General features: G+C 44.1%; 1 protein-coding gene across 3 annotated transcripts in view; it reads right to left on the minus strand.

Annotated features, from left to right (window-relative positions):
* LOC147032688 (uncharacterized) overlaps nucleotides 1-26,586 on the minus strand; it is a 150,096-nt gene that overhangs the window by 53,409 nt on the left and 70,101 nt on the right. The window contains exons 1-4 of one of the 3 annotated variants that reach the window (XM_085870502.1): nucleotides 25,731-25,923; nucleotides 17,910-18,166; nucleotides 11,939-12,047; nucleotides 11,529-11,616 (exon numbers count right to left, since the gene is read on the minus strand). In XM_085870502.1, coding sequence (XP_085726628.1) covers nucleotides 11,529-11,616; nucleotides 11,939-12,047; nucleotides 17,910-18,166; nucleotides 25,731-25,768 — 492 coding nt within the window. In that variant the 5' untranslated portion in view covers nucleotides 25,769-25,923. Of the gene's footprint in view, nucleotides 1-11,528; nucleotides 11,617-11,938; nucleotides 12,048-17,909; nucleotides 18,167-23,352; nucleotides 23,498-25,730; nucleotides 25,924-26,586 lie in introns of those variants that run through there. The other 2 variants (XM_085870501.1, XM_085870500.1) reach the window with 2 other exon arrangements.

The raw sequence follows: 26,586 nt of genomic DNA on the forward strand, positions 1-26,586 counted from the left end.
CTGATGAACAAGATTATTTGTTCAGAGCTTCAGTTGGTGGGGATAATTGGGGTAAATGGGTAGCTAAATTGATAGCAAGCTTGTAATTGAGTTGCCTCATCGCAGTTCACTCCCTGGTGGTATTGTTGCGGGGCCGGGAATCGATGGCGAGCACGACCGCTAGAGGGAGCAGTAGAGTCGGCTCCACCGAACACAACGGAATTTAGGTCGTGACCCTCGGATAAGTCCGAAAGGCACGGGTCCCTTACTGGACCATGAATCACCAGTAATTCGACCGCGTGGGGTAGGGTCAATTGCCAAACTTCAATCTATCTATAATTCCAGCAATGTGTGTGTGTGTGTGTGTGTCTGTCTGTGTCTGTGACCGCCGTTTCTCGACAACCGCCGGTCCGATCTCATTGAAACTTGCCAGGAATATTGCCGGGGACCCGCGGATGTGCCTTTTCAAGGTTTTATATTAATCGGACGAGCGGTTCCCAAGTTACGGCCATTTTGTTGCTTTTTTCAGTGTTGGAAAGGTGTATATATCGCAGCTGAAGTGTCGTTCCACCTTATCATGTCATTTTTTCCCAAAGATATCTCAGAATAATGATAACAGCATATTAATAATAATAATAGCACAATAATTCGCAGTAATAAAAAGAATAATGTGATACAATGACAAATGTCTGTCAACCAATAACGACCTATATATTGTCTGTCAACCAATAATGACCAATAACGTCTGTCAACCAATCACAGGACACGGTGCTATGACATCACGAATGACGTCACAATTAATGTTTATTTATTTATTTATTTTTTGCACGATTGACGTCACAATTGTTCTTCTTCTTCGTTTGGTATGACGTCACAATCGACGCTCGGGACCTGAGTATGTGCCTTTTCAAGGAGGGGAGGGTGAGAGAGAGGGGCGTCACAATTCGAGAGAGGGGGGAGAGGAGGGGCGAGAGAGGGGGGTGAGAGTGGGGCGAGAGAGAGGGGCGAGAGAGAGGGGCGAGAGAGAGGGGCGAGAGAGAAGGGGGGAGAGAGGAGGGGCGAGACTAGGGGGTGAGAGAGGGGGGGCGAGAGAGAGGGGGCATCATAATTCTTCTTCTTCGTTGGATATGACGTCACAATTGACGCTGGGGACCTGAGTATGTTTCCCAGGTTATGGCCATTTATGATACGGTTGGTCCAATCTAATTGACAAGATGCCCCAATCCAGTCGTCGTTTATGAGAGTGAAGGAACGAAGCTGCACATACTGCCACGCACCTACGGGCACGCACCTACGGGCCCGCACCTACGGGCCCGCACCTACGGGCCCACACCAGTATACCTAATTGCCCACGTGGAAAAGCTACCGGGGAATTCACATCCTCGACGGACCTCGAGCGGAACAAGCCGTTACCGTGCCTGAACCGTGTGTAACCCTAGCGGAGGTTACCAAGGCCTGTCGGTCCAAATGAACAATTTACTGCCTCGCTATTTCTCAACACAAACCGTGCTAAGCCAATGAAAGAAACACAGAAACGAGCTGGAACATTTAACAAAAGGGATATTTATTTATAACGGAGCAGGGGAGCACACAAGAAGGCAGAGTTAACCGAATAAAAGGAATGCAATTTACACACACGGCACTTAAACGTTTCTACTTAAAAGACAGGCCTACACACAGACCCCCAAAAGGTAGAAACACCCCCAAAAGAAATTGTGGCCGCGGCCTTTATTGATACCCCCAGCTTGGAGGGAAGGTGAGCTGGAGGTAAGAGCCTGGCTTGGACCTTCCCGCTTCGTACGGTTCTCGACGATCGGGACGGTGGGACTCGAACCCACAACACGATTCCGCTCCAAGTACCAGGTACGGAGGATAGCGTCGAGCGCTGGCACGCTCCACTGGCAAAAACAGGCGACGAGGCAGGCAAAGCAAGTCAACTAGGCAGGCAGGCAAGTGATTCTCCTCCGGCTCGCAGGCAGGCGATTCACGGCGGGAAGACTCTCTCAGCCTCAACCAACGAACCCTCCGACTCTTTCACTGGGTCGTCCCCCACACGATTATTCCTTTTCCTTGACAGGTGGGAGGGATCCATCTCACGTCATTCCGACCTCATTGGATAGGCGTGTCGGGCGATCTCCCGGCCGTCCGAGATTGGTTGGGGGGGGGGGTGCTCATGTCTCCACCCCTCAACCAGGAAGTCGAGCAGCAATATGTTGTGTTGGCTCCCCATTGGCCGAGAGGCGGCAGACGTGCTCGCACCCCTCCGATTGGCTGAGAGGGGTGCCATGCCCGTATTTGGAGTGAAATCCAAGATGCCAGTGTCCAAAGAAACCCCGCCTGGCACATTGGACTCCGCCCACATACGTGCTGACACGCACGCATGCAATGGTACCGGTGGAGGATGGTGGAAGGAAGCGAAAGCAGGTGTCATTGTCATTGTCAAGTTTAAAATCTAAAAATCCTAACTATAAAATAACACAGCGCACGTACAATTAATCACCCATTAAACATAGGACGAGACCCCAACTATAAACACATACTTACCGATATAGCTGATCTATAGGACCTGGCTGTTGTGTGGAGTAAGCTTCCAAATTCGCAACAGTATTGCACTTCACCAAAAACTGCCGATTTGATACAGTGGGGTCATGGGACATTATCTCGAAACATGTCGTTATTCAGATGGGGATATAACTTGCTAGTCCTCCTCTTTGTATTTAGGGTTTAAATGTTAAAGATCTCATGGTTGGTACCTTTTGTAAAAAGAAAAAGAAAAGACTTTCCTTAAAAAGCCAGAATCTTCTTGTTATAACAGATACATATACAGTATTCTACATGCAGTGGACATTGTATTGAAATTCCATCCTCCAGGGAATCTACATCCTTGCCCCCCATCGTCCTCCCAAAATAAATAAATAAATGTGCACAATTTTTTTTTTTACATGGCCTCCTTAAATGAAGGATGCCAAGTATAAGAATAAGCTGCCAATTTACATGACGATAAGTCAAACAAACAATCAAGTCTATAGTACAGGTCACATTTAACCTTTCCCAGTAACTTCATAAAGTTCATGTGGACTATGCTTCAATCAACACGCAAGGAGAGGATGCAAGAGATGATCATGCAAAAAAAAAAAACATTAACATGCTGGTGATGCCCACTTGTTTCATATAAAGTTATTTCAAGGGATAAAAGCACAACTTTACATTCCAGAATCTTTGGAAGAGCTCATGTCCATGTCATTCCTTCAGAAAGTATTCACACCCCTCGACTTTTATCACATTTTGTTGTGTTACGGCCTGAGTTTTAAAATTGATTAAATTAATTTTTTTCTCACCAATCTAAACATAATACCCCATAATGACAAAGTGAAAACATGTTTTTAGAAATTTTTACAAATTAATTAAAAACAAGTGAAATCCTTCAATACAGTGCGTGTGGTGAAGCAAATGAGTACACTAATGTTAAAATATGCAATTTATGCTTTTTCAGTTGAAAAACAATTAAAAAGCGTACTTAATATTTGAAATGTAAAAATCTTGTTAATATTGTGAGAAGCACCTTTATATATATAACAGAAGGAATGAAATAGTTTGATACAGCGTGGCAGAGGGACGCAAAAGAATGATAGCATAAGAAGAACTTAGCTTTCAGCATTCGGCGATCGGCACGAAATGCGATGGTGGGTGGAAATGACATCTTTCGGCGCGAAATGCGATGGTGGGCGGAAATGACATCTTTCGGCGCGACATGCGATGGTGGGCGGAAATGACGTCTTTCGGCGCGAAATGCGATGGTGGGCGGAAATGACATCTTTTGGCGCGAAATGCGATGGTGGGCGGAAATGACGTCTTTTGGCACGAAATGCCATGGTGGGCGGAAATGACGTCTTTCATTCGTTCGTACATGAGAGGGGCACGTTTCTTGTTTTTTTTTCCCCATCAAGCAATAAATTAAATGGTTTTCACATAAAAACACATTAGTTTCACAAATTTCCATTGAAATACTCGGGTATTTCCGTCAATTCTCGCTATTTCCGTCTCGGTTACGCACTGCATCTACCGGACGGCCGTCATTGGCTGTCTTGAGGCACGTGGGGGGGGGGGGGGACAGGGGACACTGGAGACGTGCTAGACACCGGGGACATTTCAAACTCGGTGCAATTGTATACAGCACACGCGCTGTAATTAAAAGCTGAAATGTCTTGACTCAATAAGTATTTAACCTCTTTGCCATGACACTCCAAATTGAGCTCAAGAACACTCATTGAGTGTTTTATACCCCCTTGGGAAGGGTATAAAACACTCGAAGCTGTAATCACTGTCAAAGGTTCTGGGGTTGAATATTTATTGATGCATTGAACATTTCAGCTTTTAATTTTTAATTAATTTGTAAAATTTTGTAAAAACATGTTTTCACTTTGTCATTATGGGGTATTTTGTGGAAATCAGTGACAAAACATTTAAATTTAATCCCCTTTAAATTCAGGCTGTAACACAAGAAAATGTGATAAAAGTCGAGGGGTGTGAATTTCCTTTGATCATCCTTGAGATATCTCTATAACTTGATTGGAGTCCACCTGTGGCCTATTCACTCGATTCGACATGATCTAGAAGGAAACACACCTTTCTATATAAAGTTCCACAGTTGACAGTGCATGTCAGAGCAGAGACTCTACTATGAAGTCAAAGGAACTGTCCGTATAACTCTGAGATAGAATTGTGAGGAGGCATATATCTGGGGAAGGGTATAAAACAATTTCTGGAGTGTTGAAAGTTCCCAAGAGCATCGTGAGCTCCATCATTAGGAGATTGAAAGAATATGGAACGACCCAGACTCTTCCTAGAGCTGGCCGTCCGACCAAACTGAGCAACCGGGCAAAAAGGACCTTGGTCAGCGAGGTGACCAAGAACCCAATGACCACTCTGACTGAATGACAGAGTTCCTTGTCTGACATGGGAAAACCTGTGAGGAGAACAATCTCTGCAGCGCTTCACAAATCTTGGCTTCATGGGAGAGTGACCAGAGGGAAGCCACTCCTGAGAAAAAGGCACATGACAGCGCACCTGGAGTTTGCAAAAAGGACGGTGAAAGACTCTGACAGCATGAGGCAAAATATTCTGTGGTTTGACGAGATGAAAATTGAGCTATTTGGCCTACATGCAAAGCACTACATCTGGCAGAAACAGATCACTGCTCATCACCATCATGAAGCATGCTGGTGGCAGCATCATGCTCTGGGGATGCTTTTCAGTGGCAGGGACTGGGGACTTGTAAGGATAGAGGGAACAATGAATGGAGCCAAATACAGGCAAATCATTGAGGAGAACCTGCTTCAGAGTGCATATGACCTAAGACTGTGGTGAAGATTTACATTACAACAGGACAATGACCCCAAGCATCCACTGGAATGGCTTCAGAACAAGAATGTGAAAGCCCTTGAGTGGCCCAACCAAAGGCCAGACTTGAATCACATTGATAATATTTGTGGAAAGACTTGAAGATTGCTGTTCACCGACGCTCCCCATCCAATGTGACAGAGCTTGAGCAAATCTACAAGGAAGAATGGGAGGAAATCCCCAAATCCAGATGTGCAAAGCTGAGACAGATATACCCAAGAACACTCGAAGCTATAATCGCTGTCAAAGGTGCTGGGGTTTGATATTTATTGATGCAAGACATTTCAGCTTTTAATTTTTAATTAACTTGTAAAATTTTGTAAAAACTTGTTTTCACTTTGTCATTATGGGGTATTTTGTGGAAATCGGTGAAAAAACATTTAAATTTAATCCCCTTTAAATTCAGGCTGTAACACAAGAAAATGTGATAAAAGTCGAGGGGTGTGAATACTTTCTGAGGGCACTGTGCATTATGAAGTTTAAGGATCCTGGGTGATGGCCCGGCAAGCGTAGCGACATGTATGCTACACTTTGTGCTGTCTGCTTCACATCTTTTCTGCCTGTTTTATCTTTTTTAACGATAAAAATGATACAAAATTCCTTGTGACGAATACGTTTTGGACTCCAATTCACAACAATCGCAAAACCAGGAAAAAAAAAGACAAAAGAAGAAGAAAACATGATATCTGATTGAAATTCCTGCTCCCCTGGCTTGTATGCTGACGGACAGGTGTCATTTCATCCCGTGGTGCACGCAACAGGAAAAGAGGAAGTAAAACCAAGATGATATGAGGACTGCAGAATGAAGAACTAGTCTTGATGGTGAAGGGCAATGTCAATCTGTGTCGATCAACATGCAGAACAATGGATGAAATCAATGGGATGTTTAATGAGGTATGCTACCCACTGTGAGAAGAAGGGAGAAGCTGACGTTTCGGGTGTTAACCCTTCGTTGGAGCAAAACAGGTTACAGTGTGCAAATTTTAAAATAATCTCAAGTGATGTGGGGAGGGTGGGGCAGAAGAAAATAATGGGAGGATGGAGTCTTTGCGAGTGCATCCACAGGAGGTGCGAGCAGGCTAGTACGGAGACGTGAGGGGCTTGTGTATGGTGTCATGCCAACTCGGTCGCAAACTTGCTTTTGTTCTCAGTCTCTGGCTGTCTCCCTTAGCTGACTCTTCCTCTTCGCTCTCCTTCAATCCGACTCATACTACCACGTATTTTTACTTATAGGTTGCAGTCCTTAGACACGAGGCGGGGTCTCGCACCACCCACCACGACAGGTCCATGTGCCAAGTGAAACGATCCCCCCCCCCCCAACATTGCACTTGTCAAACAAGGCTCAAACATCTTGGCAGAGATGGAAATTGGACTATGGATTGAGTATGGTGGAGGAGTATGGTGAAGCGGAAAGGGGAGGTGCATTAGGTTTCAATCCTAAAATGAAAGGGGGTGGTAAAACAAGTAAACATGCATTTGTAGGACAGCCGCTGCTCAAAATGATTGACAGATGGCCTCACACACCTGACTACAAAACTCCACACTGCCAAAGTGAAGCAGATAGCACAAAGACAAACAGTGGCCAGTTCTCTAAAACACTTATATATCCCTGCTGGCCCCTTCCCTTTCCCATGTACGTAACAATATACATGTATATTACATAATATTTACACATACAGGCTTAGCTTGCCGTATCCAAGGCCTGGAAATGTGAATGTCCAAAAAAGGACAGATGTGAGATGTTTCTTCGTTTTGGGAAAGGTGTCAAGATGAACCATTTTTAGAAGTGGAATGATAAACTGGTGCCACAAAAGTTTCATGGGAAGTATATGAAAGCTGGTTTGATCAATAACTCTTATATTATGCTTGCTGTAGTAAAGTATAAATTTGTAGTTATATGATGTTGTTGTTGTTATTGTTGCTAATGGCAGCTTGGCTGCCAGGTAGCTATCATTTATTGGAAGCACGGCTGCACCACTGATGCTGTGCCCCTCCACCAGTACACTGGTACTCATTTAACTGACCTCAGAAGGATGACAGGCTGAGTCAACCCCACCTGGTGTTAATTCGGCAGCCAACAGGGCTCAAACTCAGGACCCTCGGATCCTAAGCCAGCCACCCTAACCACTAAGCCAACAACAGGCTGTTATATGATGTGACTGGTCACAATTATTTCTGTATATATTGCATCAAAAATGGTGTGCTGGAACTTTATTAAAATTAAAAAAAAACACAACTGCAGTTTCAAGGCATTGAGAAATAGGATCTATTTTAACCTGTCCATATTCCTGCTCAATTTATCAACTAAAAGTCAACATGGTATGTTCACTCCCATGGGAAATGGGGTGCACCCGACGTTTTCAGCATTAAACCTTCATCGGAGCAAGAAAAGGAAATGTGGGTGAAGGTAGGATTATAAAATGTTGGGTTCCAATCAAAGATCGAAGGGACAGGATCAAAGCTCGGCGGACAAAGATCAAAATGAATGGATCAAGTATTAAGGATGGACCCTTCGATCATTGGACGAGCACCCAACATTTATCATCCTCTCACCAGTCACATTTCCTTATTTTGCTCCGACAAAGCACTAATGTTCAAAATCGTCAGCGACACCTCGCTTCCCATGGGCAGTTAACATACTTTTATCAACTTTCAACAATAAACTTCAATATTTATCTTGTCCCACCAATGCAGATCAACACGAACGTTCACAGACACGAGTATTCCGTAATATTCCTGCTCAACCTCGAGCACGCTTTACAAAGCAAATGTCTTCAGGGCTCGTACAGCTTGGCCTGTATAAAATAGCCTCCCATTTCCAGGCCAGTTGAACCCAAATACAGCTGATTGCGAGACAGGTTTCGGCAAATTTCCTGACAGCCATTTCAGATACGAAACACGTCTGTCCGTGTGCTGTGGGTGGATGGGGATGAGTAGTAAATTACTTTTTTGTTTGAACCAAACACCGTTTGAAATGAACATATTTGGACCGCCTCCAGCTCACAGCACGGCAAACTAAAATAACAGCACATACACCGAATCAAGTGTAATTTACTGCGCTCCTTGGTTTTTATCAACAAAATCCTGAAGAAACTTGAATGTTCCTCACCAAATGATGTCGCAGTCGATGTGCTCTGAAACATTTCAGTGTTTCGGGTGAAAAATCCCATTTGCATATCAAACCCAGCTTCATCGAAGGCACAGAATTTTTCTGTTCTTCACAAAACCCCGAATTTGACTTATCTGCAACAGTGATCTAACGTGACCACCATCATGAAGTTTGACGAGGGTGACCTCGTCGAGGGTGAAAAAGGGTGACTTTTTACTGGGAGGTAGGTCGAGAAAATACATTTTCAATTGAAACCACAGCAAATACATAAAAGGGGAAGTTTGCATACCATTAAGATCTCAAATAATTTGATCACCCCCAAAATTTCGGGTCAAATTCTAATCAAACTTTGTAGCAATTAAATTTGATCATACGACCCCATTACATTCAGGGACAATGAAACAAATACAACATCCATTCGTGTTCCATTTTATCAACTTCCTGTTCCAATCAATTTACACCCAAATATTTCTGAGTGGGAAACTCCGCTTCTTGTGATGAAGTTATGCTCTTCTACAGCTTTTTCAATGCCTCAAACTTCTGTTTTGCACCTTTTCGTAACTGTGCTCTCGACTTTGCGAAGGGCGTCATATTTCCTGAAGCCTCTGTGCTCTCTGCCATCTCTTCAGCCAATATGTTCAGTGCCTTGACATCACCCCCAGCCTTCTTTTTACCCCGTGCACGCGAAGCGAAAAGTGGGGTTAAACAAAAATAAAGCATCCATAAACGCCAGTTTATCATCGAGAAACCACTTAATTTCGATTGAATGTTTTATTTTGAACACAAATCGGAATATGAATCGGAAAACGAACCTGTAGTTTAGCAGTACTTTGGCTCCAAATTTGTCCCGATAGCACATGCACAGAGGAGGAGTGAGATAATTATTTTTTCACTCCGTCTGCCTGCCTGGCAGTCAAACAAAATTGAAAATCATTCCAAACATGAAACTTACTGTTTTCAAGGATGCCACGAAGGATGCAAGCAACAGGCACCAAGAACGAATGCAGCGTGTTAGATAAGGTGGTGTGAAAGCCACTGTGTCAATGGCGGTAAACTTCCGGAATTCGTTTTTTTTTATACGACCTTAACAATCTTAATTTTATTTCAATTTGATGATATACTTGAACACTGTAAAACAAAAATCACCTTCTAAATTCTTCTGAAAAAAAAAACAAGTTTTGTAGTATTTGGAGGTGGTATATCACATTTCTTCAGCGGTGCTAAACTTCCAGAATTTTTTTTTAATATGACCTTTAAAATCATTATTTTATTTCAGTTGAAGTATGTGCCTGGTGGTGGGCTTGGGATCTGAGGGTCCTGAGTTCAAATCCCACTTGTCCATTGAATTAATACCAGGTGGGGGTTGACTCAGCCCGTCATCCTTCTGAAGTCGGCAAAATGAGAAGGGCACTCGGTAGAGCGGATACCTCCGCCACATAATGCCTGATCCACGAGAAAAGATCGGGCCCAATACATTTTTGAAATATCATGCGAGATATCCATGTCGTTTTTGGCCCCATCTCTCAATGGTGAAGAATGACTGAAAATTAAATAATTATCGTATCTGGATCCGGAATCGGTTCTTCACCAAAGTCTAATCGGTTGATACTTGTTACACATCCAACCTGCCCACAACATTTCATCCAGATCCGTCCCCAAATTTTTGAGATATCCTGCACATAAACAGACAGACAGCAGACAAACTAACAAGAAAAAGATGTCATGCAGAGCACGATACTTGCAAAGTCCATGCCACTCTCCAATGGTTGCCATGGATACATGAAATTTTCCATTTCATTAAGATTAAAATTGTATAATCTTAATCAAAGCTCAGGTCAATCTGATGAAAATTGATTTTTTTTCTGATTGAAATTGATGATTTTAGAAGTTTGACCTTGAGTTGACCTTTTGATCTCAATCATAGTTGGTTTACCAATCCAGCGATGCAATGTGCAAATCTTGTTCAAACGTCAAGTCAATCGGATGAAAAACGACGATTTTAGAAATTTGATCTCAAGACCACCTTTGACCTCAAAATCAATCGGCTTCTCAGTTGAGACCACCTCTACAAGTTGGTGAAACTTCGTGAAGACCGGTTTTAATTTGTGACCTATAGGCGATTGACAGACAGACAGAATAACAAAATTGACTGACCAATATACTTGAAAAATCTTCAATTTTGCAAGTAACAAACAGGCAGAGGTGAAAACATAACCTCCTTCACCTTCGGTGGCAGAAGTTAAAAAAAAAAAAAAGCTATATTTTGCACTCTTTTCAGACAAATCCAACCTCCGTCACCCGATGTTTCACCACCATTTCACGGTGGGCGGTGTAAGTAGATCAGAACTTTGGCTCTGAATGAAACCAAGAGTGCAACATAATTAACCTTTCTAAAGTGCATAAAATAATTTAAATTGAACGATTAACTTAAACTTTTCCCGTCACTGGTGACGGGTATTTTTGCGAGTGCAGTTTTGTATAAAATGAAGCCGATGAAGAATTTAAACCAGGAAGAAGTCAATACTCTGTCCTCTAATAATTTTTCCATGCATTTTCCTGGTTCTTTTGGGTAACAAGACAAAAATTCATGCTTTCAACACTGTGAATTCCAGGTAACAAAATTCCATGCTTTTCAAGGATGCCCAGGCCCCGTACAAACCTTTAGTATTCCTTTTCATCTAAATATATGCTGTAGCAATTACCTGACAGCATCAGCATGACCTGCTTTTCAATAATTTTTACTTTTTCATTCCACAGAACCACAACACCTTCAAAGAAAGGTTCAGTGTTTCAAAGTAGTTGGCTGAGCCATTTCAGTTGGGTAAATTAAGGCAACGGTGTGGATCTATTTGGCAAGTCAAAAAACCCCCAAAAATGCTTGGTGTTACAAAACTAACACAATATTTCATGGCAAACATGCACAATTTACCTTTCTGTAGTGGTACAAAACAAAAATAGTTCAGAAAAACAAATGTACATTTTTCTTTTGTGATCTGAGCACCATTGTCTGCATCACAACTGCCAAGAGGCCGAGACTCACGCATTTGAGGAGTTTTATCTCGTCAAGTGCTGTCTCCGTGTAATGCTGTGCGCTCTTTACTACTTTCATTGCCACAAATCGTTTACACCTGCCACGAGCAGACCAGAAGCACAGCAAAGTGGTCATTTTGAAAGAAGAACAAAACAAACACAACAAAGATATACCATAAAGTTGACCTTTTAAACATCATTATGACAATCATCTGTTTTCCAAACACTCTTCTATCCGATATGCACCCCCATCAATATTGTGATGCTTGTTTTGTTTGGCATATTCATTCTTTCAACAACGAACATGCAACATTTAAATGCCAACTTTTCCCAAGAAATGCCCACCAAATGTTTTTTTCCCTCTCCAAGGTGAACGCTCTACATATTTCCCCCAAAAAGCACAAATTTCTCAAAACTTACTGCAAGTCCCAGCAGAGCCAGACGGTTGAAAAATGTCCCCAACCAAGCTTCCGTACAACATGGTAGCGCCCATTGAACAGGTCGCCAATGCGCACTGGGTGGTATCCGCCTGCCAAGTCAAAACGGTAACAGTGAAAACTTGGCTATTGCCAGGCAGGCTTGGTTTCAGAACATAGGTGCTGACGACATCTGGTCTCAAAAGCAGACATTAGCAAAACAAGGCCACAAGTTTCAATCTTCAACATGGTACCTTATTGAACTTGAGATTTCGACATTTTAAACTTCAGCCAGGCGGACAGACCTACAGAAGAGTATGTATCCAAAAAAAATTTCACGGCTGCATATACGTAGACGTACTGAGCAGAAGCAGCAAACAGGATAATCGAAATTCAAATAATCCATTTTAAATCAACGAACCGTTCTGAAATCCAAAAGCGCATCAACACGCAACTAAGCAAGACATAAATGGCATGTTCATTGTCAAGAAACAATTGATGAAGTTTCGAAACAATTCAGTTTGATGTCCAATAATACTAAAATATGAAGAAATATACCTAAATTATTACAGAATGCAAGGTAGTTTATTTGTAAGAAGGGAATCATACTCCAAGAAGCGGAACCTGCCGTATAAGAGTTGAAGATTTCAATCGAAAAATGGAACAGTTACTGCACGATTGGTCGGATAGCTTCGAGGTCACCTGAGCTGTCTATCCTGGGTTTGAAACTCGACCCAGCTGAAAGCTGTCATCATGGTGTTTTGTTGGCAAGGCGAGGTATAAATACGTGCATCGTCCCTGGGATGGACGTTAAGCCGGGTCACCCGTCTGGTAGCATTCATTGATGGTTGACGTTAAAGATCCCGAGGTGCCTTTCAATGGAGAGTAAGCAAGTTATCGCCGGCACCCTGTCCTGATCAAATTCTAAATTATTGTCCTAGCTTGGATCGGACAGTAGACAGACACCACCAGGTAAGTCTATTTGCCTGCGGAAAGACAGCATGACATCTTAAATGATCCGAGAGGTCACAGGATAGATGACTGAATATAATGTGAAGGCATATGCACAAATCTGAGGAGCAGAGCATTGGATTCCACTTGCACACATCATCAGCTTAAGATGGAGAAGATGAAGAAAAGGAAGACGTACCTCAATCAGAGAAACTGCATTTTATGTTCAATTAGCTCATTGATTGTAAAAATGATTCACAAAATAAATTGAAGAAATACATACCATGCTTTTCACATGTCAAAAATCAAACTAAAATTCTGGGTGTAGAAATGTGAATACCAATGTGGAAGACCGAATGACCTCCATTTAACTGCTGTGACTTCTGTGTTAGAACAGGGCCCCATACAGTACAGGTACACCCCCATATGCAGAGCCTGGTGTTGGCTGAACGGTTGGGGTGGCTGGCTTAAGATCTGCGGGTCTTGAGTTCAAGCCCCTGTCACACCGATGAATTAACACCAGGAGGGTTGACTCAGCCCGTCATCCTTCTGCGATCGGCAAAATGACTACCAGCTTACTGGTAATGGGGACGTTGCATCAGTGGCACAGCCACACCCCTAGAAAATGATGCAGCCAAGCAGCCACAGGCTGCATGCAAATTAAATAAAACCCATGCACAGTGGGCGCACTCTGAAGGATCTGAATGGCTCGGCAAATGTAACAAAAATGGTTGGCATGTTAAAGCTGCAAAAGGGCAAACAAGCATTAAAAGACATGTTATAATACGAGTTCCTTCACAAGATGCTTTAATGCGGGAGGAGGCCATTAGGCCCTTCAAAGCTTGCACTGTGGTTGACAACATATGGTTGTTTGTCCACTCTCTATCCTTTTTACATGAAGAACATCGAGCAAGGAAACAGCATGGCCCCATTTTGAAAGTTTATGGAATGACTCAGCAGGGGTCGGGTTTAAACCACTGACATCCCGTACACAAAGCCAACACTCGAACCATTACACCACTGAGCCGAGTTGAATAAACTATGACATGGTAATCAATGCAGAACCGAAAGTAAACGCTTGTTGACTGGATGTGTTCTGTGGACCGCACTGTACATCTCAAACTGTCAATGCTCATCTTTGATCCAGGATTGTGCAAATATTACAATGACGTCATGTAATTTTATATTTTTATTTTAAATAATGCTTAAGGCCTCAACGATGAGCTTTAATAAGACACGACCTTTCTGGACAATGTATTTGTTTACATTTGTTTACAAACATGCTCTGCTTGTGGCAACGGTGACATCATGGTTCGAGGGTTTGCTCTGAGCCTGGGATATCGGCAGTTCGATTCCGAGATTCGACCCAGGCCGAGTCATACCACAGACTTTTGAAATGGTACATTTCGAAGACCTAGAGGGGAGGAGTGGGATTGAAGTTTGTCCCAGACGCAGGAAAAAAGAGACATGAAAGCGTGAAGGTGAGCAGTAATTCTTGATTTTCGCAGTTTCATCAGAAGGGGGCTTTTGGCAGACCATGAGCCCCCTGTGGAAATACAGGGGGGGGGCATATCACAGACAGCGTGGGGGGGGGGCAAAGCTGGAGAGAAGACGGTAGAACACAGAAAGACCACCGACCTTCATGCGATGTGAGAGCGAGAGATGCAAAGCCTCAGCTTCATTGCGGGAGATACCAATGATCATAAAAGTCTTGGCTTCCACAGCATGAAGTCGAGCTAGGTGTGACGCATGAGCACCACCCCAGAGGGGAGAGCAGTACTCCATCAGACTGTGGATTAAAGCCTTGTAAGTGGTTGGATGAGTTGGTTGGATGACAAGAACAAGCCAATTTGATTTTTGCTCACGTCCGGATGCAGATCCGGCCTATCAGTGGGACACAAAACGTAAACTGTTGAGCTTGGCGGAGGTATGCGCTCTACCGAATGGGGTTGTAGTATCGAATGTTGTTATGTCCTGAAGAGTTAATGAAAATCCCTTGAAAGTGTTTTTGATTCCATATTGCAATGATTTATTTTGTTTTCACATCTCAATTTATAAATTTCCTGCTGGACTCATACTTTTGCATCCCACTGTAAACGAGGATGATATTCAGTTGTGTGCAATTTTTCACCTAACCAGACCTGGTGATGCTGCTTACGCTGACTTTCGTCTCTCCAGTTGCCTCAATGACATACAGGTATGGCTGATACGTAGCAAGTTGAAGCTGAATTCTCGTAAAACCTAATTCTTCATAACTTCTTCACCAAACCACTAGAAATAGCTTTGTAATGATACTTTCAGCTTCCACGGTCAGGACATCCCTCATTCCCCTTACGATGCAAAATTTAGAAGTGACGTTTGTTAATGACATGAGGACATCTGATCAGGTCACCCAGATATGTCACTCTCATAATTAGCAGAACTATAATCTGAATCGTATCATGAAGTATACGAACAGCGATACTTGTCATAATGTTGTTTGTGCACTTGTGCTCTCCAGACTGTCAATGTTCCTTGCTTGATGGAACCACAAAACAGGATTTATTTCGATTTCTGAAAGTGCAGAACAAGTGTTCTCGCCTGATCTTTGAGCAACCCAAATGGTCCCATGTAACTCCGATGTAAAGTCAATTACACTGGACACCCAGTTGCAGAGAAAATACAATTTAGAATAATTCTTCAAATGTTCAAGTCCTTGTCTTCTTCTCTTCCAGCATACATCTCATCATGTTTCACACAGCAGAGAACACCTTACTTACTTCTTTCTACAGCATCACTTTCCCTTATTGTACATAAATTCGGCAGAAAGGTGGACCATAGTTCCTTTCAATCAATTGCCTCAAAGCTTTGGAACAAACTCCCAAATTAAATGAGAAATAAATTGACCGTTGAATCTTTTTAAAAGTGCCTGAAGACATATTTATACTCTTCTGTGTAGCTGCTTTTCATCCCCCTCCCCCTTTCTCTCTCTCAGAGTCATATAAATATAATAATTATTATTATTATTATGTTTATTATGTTCTTGGCTGCTTTATGTGGCATTCTTTGGATCAGAGTAGGGGGTTTATACATTAATAGATAGAGGACCAAAAAAGGAAACACCTGGGTAGATAAGGGATACCAAATATATTGAAAGCAACGACTTCCACACAGGTGTGGCCCACATGTTACTCAAGCAAATACCATTCCAGCATGCTTAGGGTCATGTGGAAAAATTCTGCACAGGCTTGGTTGCCTATAATTATGGCTAGCACGGCTGCAATAGGAGACCTCAGTGACTTTGAAAGAGGGGTGATTGTTGGGGCACGTTTGGCAGGAGCTTCAGTGACGGAGACAGCTCAACTTGCTGATGTTTCATGAGCAATAGTGTCTAAGGTGATGTTGACATGGAACTCTGAGGGAAAGACATCAGCAGAGTGGAAGCGCATACTCCAAGATAATGATATCCGTGGATTACTTTGAAGTGCACGGCAAAGCAGGCAAGCAACTGCAGATCAATTGACTGTAAGTAAATTTAAACCTGGGGCACGGGCAGCCATTTTCATCAAAAATGGTCCGCCGAGAACACCACAGAGTGGGATACCATAGTCGGATTGCAGTGCACAAACCGCTCATCACACAGGGAAAGGCACGGTTGCAAATCCAGTGGTGCAAAGAGCACAAGCAATGGACTACCGAGCAGTGGAGAAATGTGATATGGTCAGACGAATCATCCTTCACTGTGTTCTCGACAAACAGATGAGTGCACGTGTGGTGCCAACCTAAATAACTCTACAACCCTAAGTGCTTGGCTCCAACAGTGAAGGGTTCTGGTGGAATTGTAATGTTGTGGGTGTATTTTCCTGGCATGGTTTGGGTGCAGTCATTCCCTTAGAAGGCAAGGTCAATGCCAATTGCTACTTAATGGTACTGAGTGATCATCTTCACCCCATGTTGCAGCGTTTCTTTCCTGCCGGGAGGGGAGTCTTCCAGGATGACAATGCCCCCATGCACAAGAGCATTTGTGGTCGCCCATTGCTTTGATGAGCATGACACTGACGTCATCAATGTCACGGCCTTCTCAGTCACCAGTTCTGAACCCAATCGAGCATTTATGGGATATTTTGGAACGACGCCCGAGACGGCGTTTTCCACCTCCATCAAACAGGTGCGAGTTGATTGACTTTCTCGTGGAAGAATTAATGCCGCATCCCTCCAGCAGAATTCCAGATGCTGGTGGACTCGATGCCATGGCGCATACAGGTTGTATTGGCCGCACATGGTGGCCCAAAGCCCTATTAAGTGACTGTCCATTGGCGTTTCCATTTTATTTGTCCCCTACCCATATATAGGCCTATACCATATATGTAGATGCATATGTATATGTATATGTATATATATATATATATATATATATATATATATATATATATATGTTTATAAGAGAAAAGGCACATAAAACCAAAAAAGTAACTAGATCTATCTGCTCATCTAGTATTAAATAAGCGAGAGCAGATACGATATCAGGCAATATTCCACCCACCTCCCGGGAGGCTTCCACGTGCCAATGGACTTTCTTTGATAAGTAGAGTATGTTCATACCAATTTTGTGGCACAACACCCTTCTCCAACATCGTATTGGCACTTGAAGAGGCTTCATTCCTACGGTTTCAAGTACATTGTTCCCATCCCCATCCTATGCTGCTGAATCTAAAAATGCTTTTAATTCACAAAGGCATTACAATCCCCATCCAGAATGAAAAAAACCTGATATTCATTGGATGCCTATTCCATCAAAGATAGCACGTTTGGAACAAAGTGGACCAAATACATGGTCGGTGAGGATACACTTCAGTTGGTCGAGATGATAATGCGGTGTTCAGAGCAGAGGTGAATTAAACAAAACACATTCTGTTTGGGGGCATGCCACAATTGTTTGATCAGAAAGAGCTGTGTTATGAAGCTGTTTAAAGAGCTGTATTTTAAAAAAAACCATGTCAGTAATGATACTTTGTGGGCACATTGTGCCGTGTGCAATGAAACACCTTTGCAGTAGTCATTGGGGTCTTCTTGTTCCTCATCATCCGACCCGAGTGTTTCCTCGGGAAACAAGTGAGGCGGTGGGGGTGGAAAGAGCAGCGGTGGTGGTGTTGACGGGGGTGGCGGTGCTGATGGTGGTGGTGGTGGTGGTGCTGATGGTGGTGGTGGTGGTGCTGATTGTGGTGGGGGTGGCGGTGCTGATGGTGGTGGTGATGAGAGGACACTCTTGAGTAGACGATCTGCATTTTGCTCTGGGTTTGTCCTGAAAAATAGGAACAAAGCAAAATACAATGAGAGTGAAAAAGATTCCCAAGCAAATGTGAAAAGAAATCACAACTATTGACAACAGACAACTTTTAATTCCACAAAATACGGTGAACTACAACATGGGCTGGCAGGATAGCCTAAAGGTACACACACTCGCCTCGAAGCTGTCTAATCTGGGTTGGAATCTCGGCCCAGCTAGAAACCGTCATCCAGGTGTTTCACAGGCAAGGTCGTTCTTCAATGTGTGTGCCGTCCCTCGGATGGACATTAAACTAGGCGTCTCACCTGCCGGCATTAGTTGTGAATGTTAAAGATCCCACTATGTCCTTTGTGAAGAGTAGGCAAGGTATCGCCGGGCACCATGGGCAAATTCCAAATTCCTTCCCTCACTACTTAGTCAAATGTCAGGCCTGGCCAGTTGGTTTTTGAAAGACTCGGGCCAAAAACTTCCCCTGGCCAACCCCACAAGAACGTGGGAATTTAATTGTGGTTGGTAAAGAATGGTCGACTACGACATAGTATTTTGCTACAACTGTTCAATCCTCCACCACAGTATTCCTCTGACTTGCGTGATGCAGCAGCAACTTATCTTTACAAATACAGTAGTTCTTTATTTTTGCAGTAATCGAAGACCCATGGTTGAGCTTGTGAAGTGCAAGGAGATTAGTAGACAATGGGCAAGCACACAAAGTGTCCATGGGATGGATAAATGGAGGTTATATGGGATTTCAAAGACATTTCCTGCATCACAAGTGGTTCATAAGGTAACACGAACACACGAACCCAGGTATTTTCACTCGTCTCCTCACCATCTATATCACAGCTCTCGTTGCCGTTAAATTATATCATACACGCACAAATTCTTTTGATTGCATTAACATCATTTTGAAGTATTTGAAGCATTATTGCAAAAAAAAAAAAAAAAAATGTATTTTAAAATGGCCTCCTCTCATTATTACTCCATCAGGAACGATCCATTCATTCTTATTCTTCATCAAAATCTCTTCTTTTTCACAATACAAGGATTATTTCCCAAAACCTCTTCGCTCCTGAACGTTTAGTTCATCCAGCCTTCTTTTGCACATACAGTTAAATTTTCTTCCATGCTTTCAACCAAAAATTTGTTTTTTTACCACCTCACCCATGAAGTATGGTCACAAGCTGTTCAGTTTGGGAATCCTGAAACATCTATTTTGCAGAGGTTATTTGCAACCATTCATGGTGTCAACCCCCTCCATGCTCCATGTCAGTACCCCCCCCCCATCTGCTCTCCCCTCCCCATTCCACCCCATCTCTTAGCTTCCGCCACTTCGCGCTCCATCTCAGATTCCCCTCATCCCACCCCCTCTCAGCCCTCGTCCAGTCCTTTCTCAGCCCCCCACTCCTCACCCTCACAGTTACTCCCCCACCCTCCAACTCTCTCAATTTCCCCTCACCCTCCCAACCTCTCGAATTACCCCAACCCACACTGCCATCTCTCCATTTACCCCCTCCCGGCTTCGCCCCACCGCTCCACCTCTCGGCTTCACCTGCCCCTCCTGTCTTTCCCCTGCCCCACGCCCTCTTCTTGTTCCTTTCCACATCCCTATGTCCCTCCATCCCTAACTGTGTGGACCTCAAACATCCAGGGCCTCCGCAACCAACTGCCACCTCTCAATCCAGGCAACTGCAAATAAACAGGACATCATCTGCTTAACAGAATCCTTCCTTCCATAGGAAGTCCCTGAGTCATTAGTGTCTTTCCTTGGCTCTTGTCTCCTCCAGTTTGATCGAGCTGAATCTCATCCTGGCAGTGAAGTTGCACCGTACATCAAGAACTCGATTTCTCACTCTCTATGTACTGCTCTTACACCTGCCAAACCCCAAGAGTACCTCTAGCTGAAACTTCCCCTCCACTCCGACCTCATGTTTGCCTGTGTGTTGTACCATCCTCCCAGCAGTGAAGACTCCATCTACATCTCTCAGATGACATGGACCAACTTTTAACCACTCATCCCAACTCCCTCTTCCTAATATGTGGTGATTTCAATTGTCATCATGCAAATTTACTGGGTGTCGGTACCTCTCTCACCAGCCATGGCACATCTACAAAGGACTTCTGTGACTCCATGGGACTGACTCAATCTGTAAACCTTCCCACCCAAATTTTGTGTCAATGACAAATCCTCTCTTCTGAATTTGGTGATGACCAACTTCCCCACCAATGTATCTTGCTTTTCCTCTGCCCCAATTGGTTCATCTGATGATGTGCTTGTGAAGGTCAACATCTCTTTGGCCATGATCAGATAACAGCCTCAGCGCCGGAGAGTCTGGCAGTTTACTTCGGTAAACCCGCATGGGGACTGCAAGCACCATCTCTCTTCAGGACTGGTCTCCCATATCTACCGCCCCTAATATTAACTCACCTTGGGAATTCTTCCCCAGAAACCTGCACTCCCTTATGCTCTAATTAATCCCATCTCGTCTTCAGTTATCATATGCATCCTCTCACTCATGGTACACTGAATCCTGTGGTGAGGCAGTTGCCCTGAAACAAGAAGCATTGTCCTCGTGGAAGGCAAATTCGACCAAAGCAACTTCAGATCATTCCATAAAGCCCTCAAAAAGTGTGTTCACTTTCAGGAGAGCCAGAAAACAATCTGTCCAACCTCAACATTGAACTTCTAATGATGTCTCCTCTAAAATGTGGTGGCACCTTTTCAAGTCACTCTGGTGTATGCTCCGCCTCCATCGCTTCCCTCTAAAATGTGGTGGCACCTTTTCAAGTCAGTCTCTGGTGTATGCTCCGCCTCCATCGCTTCCCTCTCCTCAAATGGCATGATAACCGACTCCACTTGTGAAAATGCCGAATGCCTCAATTCTGTGTTTCTTCCAAATGTTGTGTCTCTCTCTCTCTCTGTCTCTATCTCTATCTCTCTTCCCAGTTGCACCCAACTGCGTCTGAACTCTGTGGCTTTTACATCTGAGAAGGTGGAGAAGGTTCTATCAACCCTAAACTGATTCTGCAACTGGACCAGATGTTGCTTTGACACTTCCTCTCTCTGCCCTTTTCACCCTGTCATTTGCCTTGGGTCATCTTCCATGTCCTTGGAAGTCAGCAAACATCACTGCATCAAATAAAAGGTGCAAAAACAGATCCCATTAACCATGTACACCAATTAGCTTACTTCCAATCATCAGCAATATCATGGAATCCATCATCACAGTTGATATAAAATAATTCATTTTCTCCAATAACCTCATCTGAGATCATCAATTTGGATTCAGAACAGGTCACTCTGCCTTGGCCATGCGACTTTGACTCTCCCAACAATGGATAGGGGCCTTCAATGTCAGATATCAGATCAGGGCCATCTCTCGAGACATATCTCTAGCTTTTGATGGTGCATGGCATCCTGCCTTGCTCTCCAAACTCCCTGCCAATAGCACCCAAGGCCAACTCCACTCTTGGGTTGCTGATTTCCTCCACTCTCGCAGCCAACGTGTTGCTCTCAACGGGAATCCTTTCATCTCCTCTCCCTGTCAAGGCTGAAATGCCCAATGGCAGTGTTCTAGTCCACATCCTATTCCTAATTTTCATTAATGATCTCTCTAACTCTCTGGAAATCCTCTTTGTATCTTTGCTGATGACTCCACACTCTGCTGTGACATTCCTCATCCTTCAGACAGACAGGCAGACAGCAGCCTCTTTCCTTTCTGCAGACATTGACACAATCACAAACTGGTCAAACACTTGGAATGTCTTTTAATCATGAGAAATCCACTCGCTCCCTCTCCCTCCCTCTCTCCCTCCCTTCCTCTCTCTCCCCCACCTCCTCTTTCTCCCCTTCCCTCTCCCCCTCTCCTTCTCTCTCCCCCTCCCTCTCTCTCCCCCAGCTCCTCTTTCTCCCCTTCCCTCTCTCTCTCCCACTCCTTCTCTCCCCTCCCTCTCTCTCCCCCTCCCTCTCTCTCACCCCTCCCTCTCTCTCACCCCTCCCTCTCTCTCACCCCTCCCTCTCCCCCTCCCTCTCTCTCCTTCTCCCCCTCTCCCCTCCCTCTCACCCCTCCCTCCCATTTCCTTTCCCTCCCTTTCGCTGTTCACCACCATTTTTGATCATCCCTGCACCCAAAACCAAGATATTTTTTACACCCGTTAAACCACCCGCACCCCCAAATTTTTGCCTCTGCATTCATCTTATCCACCCCTTGTGTTTCCCCCTACTCCTCATCATTACCAACATCCCTTTAGATCATCTCCATCTATTTTTTCCCTCGGCCCTGCTGCTTGCATTTCCCTCTTCTCTTTCTGCTGTTCCTTTTGTTATGCTGCGTCCTGATCCATTCTGTGTTCCAGCTCTTCCACAAGAGCCTCGACTCTGTATACAAAAAGAAAATAAATAATTACAAATCCTTACACCATGACTGACTGCTGGGAAGGCCAAGGGAAAGCACTCCGCATAACCCTTGTCAAGAGACTGCTTCAGAAACACCGACGCAAACAGACAGATGCTCAAATGAGCACATTTTATTAGCATTACCCACAGTGCACTGTAAAATCCCCTTGTTGTACGAAATGAAGGAAGGAAGGCAAATGAGGAATGAGAAGGAGGTGTTGGTGAGAGTGAGGTGGGCAGGACTCTCGTGTGGGTTTGGTACGGGGGTTCACTAACATAACATGTAAATATCCTTCACATGGGATTCATAGCACCTGGAATTTTGAACTAAAAGGGGGCTTAAAGCTTGGATATGGTATTATTTGAACAAAGATTTCAATCATGACCAACCCATGATACAGACACTGTGAGGTCAATCGAGCTGCTCTTGTTTACAGAATACTAGGTTAATAGGAGGAGGAATATCATCAATCTGGTAATCATCAATGAACTGTCATGTCAACTATCACATTGAGACTACTTAGTCCTGGGTACGAGTCAGTACTTTCAAAACCAGCTGGAGGTTTTCCTTTGCTCAACGGTCAGCAATGAAATCGGTCGCCTGTCCCAATCACCTGTAACCCCCATTTAAACACACAGGATAGGATGCTGCACACATGCTGTGAGCTACAATGTCAAGTGGGTTTCGCGTGGACACGTTCACAGAAATATCATCCAAATCCAATCCGAGGTGCGAAGCTGCGTGGGTCTTGACGGCTTATAATTAACAGTGAAAGCAGAGTCTCCGGCTGTCTGTATCGAGGCTCACCGTGGCCATTCATTCTTGAACATTGCGATAACCGGTGACATCTCGGTCGCTCAGAGTCAACGAAACGAGGCGGACGTGAACATCCGTTCACGTTACACTGGTCGTTGTGCCTCGGCACATATCGATACAATGTCCTCAATGGATACTGTAATAACGCACAGAGAACAAAGACACAGTGCGCCAATCAACTCTCAACTTTCGATTGTCATCATCAAGCACTAAATAAACCAATGCAATTGCTGATACCGACGCACGCCTGGTAGACATTCGACGACACCGTCCGCAGCAGAGCATTAATTGATAGCTCATAAAATATGAAGATCTGGTGTTGACAAAAAAGGCTCTGGTTTCGTGAGTCGACACCGGGAGAGAGACCCATCCGGGTGCCCAAGAGACACAAGGATGAAAAGTGTTGTCCTCTGCTCAATGGGTGTCCAGGATCTTGCACGCAAGGCTCTCTGAAAAGAGGCTGCATGGCAAGTGAGAAAGAATGCAAACCGATCGGATGTCTCGAGCAAACGTGCAGGATCACCTTCCAAGGATGACTCTGACTCACGACGCTATCATTATGCTCACTGTATTGGGATTCAGCCTGACGTTTCTGGAGGTGATGACGATGATGATAACGCTGCAATTAGATATACCCTGTCTGTTAAAATAATTCAGAGTAAAATATGCATTTTAGATCAATCCGAAGAGACCAAAAAATGACGACAGAGCCATTATTGGCAAGTTATGGGTGACTCGAGTACTGTATAACGACAAAAGCAAAAAAAAATTCTTTTTTTTTTTTTTTTTCATCGGTCGTACATTTTTGGTTGGTTGGGAGGGGACAGGGGTGGTGGAATGCAGCATCGAGTTTACTGAACTTAAACTTTAGACACTCGAACGTATTTATTGTGATAGGCCCACACCACCATGTACCTTGGTAACCATGGCAACCTCATACCGCTCTCGCTCAACATTGAATCCACACCATTGTACACACTGGTACCTGCTGCAAAGTGTGGCCTGAAAGCGGCCGGTTGCTTGGTGCAGACTCCATCATGTGTCTGTACCTTGTTTTACCTGCGGTTTTACTGTATTCATCATGCTTTTGTTATCCATTTCAGAATGAATAAAATCAATGTTTCCATTACGCCAAAACATATCGAGTTTATACGCCTGGTGTTGGCTTCATGGTGAGGGTGTTGGGCTTGGGATCCAAGGACCCTGAGTTCAAATCCCACTCATCTGTTGAATTAATACCAGGTGGGGTTGACTCTGCCTGTCATCCTTCCCAGGTTGGCAAAATGAGTACCAGGTTGCTGGTATCCTGTGTCGGAGTGGCGACCCGTCCAGGATTGTGCCCAATAGCCAAGGAGACTGCTTAGGCAGCACCAACGCTTTCACAGAGTATGGTCCCAATGGATATCGAGGTTGGTGCTGCCTGCGGGCCGTTTTAGTCAGACATATCACTTTCGGGCACTATCAGATACAACTTTAGCAGCATACTGGAATAAAGTCAAAAAGAGGAGTTTGGAGTTAGGCTACAAAACGATCGAACAATCGGTCTATTCCTTGCAAAAGATACCATTGGGCCATCAATGACACTAGCAAGTTAAACCAGACAGGTCAACCATGACAACAACCTCTTGATGATGCAAAGGCCAGACGCCAAAGGACCAGGACAGTAGATCGCAGTGGATCATATTTCGTCGGTAATCAAACTACCACTGGGCCAGTCAACTCAGTGGCAAATATTTGCTAAAAAGGTTCAACATCCTACTCGCCAGGAAGAGATATTCGCCATCAGATTTCTTTATGCGGACCCACATCACATGCGACAGGAATGCGTAACAGCAAAAGCCAGAACTATCCGGTAAATACCATTGTTGGTACAGGCGGCAATGGCACTCCTGCAGTTAAAAATAGAAAAAAAGGGGGGGGGGGGATTAAAAACCAAAAAAAAACCCACATGTGACCTCAATCCAATGGGCAGCACACAAAGCCAATTCAGACACAATCGGTGCGATGGAATAATGTCAAAGGTCAGAAAAAAAATACATCCCACTCTAATCATCATGCACACGTGTTGTACACCTACACACACACACACAACACACATATTTTAGGAATCCTTTCCTTGAGCAAGCCATCGATTGTACAAGGAAAGCATCTCGAGTGTAGTTGTTGGTGTCGATACATTTGTAAAACAACCAGGAGGCAAATGGATCACCAGTTGATTGGTACTGCTACTTCTGCACAACCCACATGAAATTGTTGGCATCACTGCCTCAGGCGAACACTCAAGTTGTTGTGGTGAGTAACAGGCACAGAATGGATTCAGAATAAAATCTGGAAGGTGGATGAAAGGTCAGAGCATCGACGTGGCCTACCCTTCGAGCGAATCTGCCCTCCGTGGTGGCACCGACATGAGATCCGGGTCTGTGGAGCTGGCAGGCTTTTTGCAAATGGGGATGGACCCTGCGACTTGGTGTTCCTGTTGATATTAGACTCCCAGCTCCTTGACTTCCCTTTCAGCTGGCGCTTACATCCTCCCGGAGCGAAAAAGAGAGCGCAATGCCGAGAAAAAGAGCCTGGATCAGGGCTGTACCACTCATCTGCACGTCGGGGAGGGCTTGGGGGGGGGGGGGGAGAACGGCGCACGCAATGCCTCGGCCTTCCCTCGCATTGTGAAAATGGAGAAAAATAAATAAGGCCTGCGATGAAGCAAGGCTCCTGAAATTTGAAGCACCTTATGTATCCAAGGACAACAAGGTTAACTCCACCAACAGGAACTGGCACCAATCTCGAGGATTAAGACATGAAACACAAACTGGGAAAGATTTACGATGGTATTGCCACTGTAAAACAAATGAGATAACAAATAATAATAATAATAATAATAATAATAATAATAAATTCTACTCATTTTATCGCATCGCATTTCATCAAACGCCTGTCGGATCACATTCCTGTCGTGGAAAACGTGTGAAAAAGGCGACCGATGCCCAAATACCCAACTTCACAAATTAAAATTTTGGAAGAATTTGGCCGAGGGTGATAAGATAATTAATATGGGTTCCCTTACAAGGAACTTCAGCAACCGGCCGATGAAGTTGCCAACCTATGGTTGCAATTTATGCAATGTTTGCCAACCTATGATTGTTTGTCCATGCTCGATCCCTTTTAAATGCTGAGCATCAGGCAAGGAAGCAACACATGTCATTTTAAAAGTCTTTGGTATGACTC

This window comes from Eptatretus burgeri, chromosome 2 (genome assembly GCF_056783735.1).
Source record: "Eptatretus burgeri isolate ZD-2024b chromosome 2, Ebu_testis_v1, whole genome shotgun sequence".
NCBI lineage: Eukaryota > Metazoa > Chordata > Myxini > Myxiniformes > Myxinidae > Eptatretus > Eptatretus burgeri.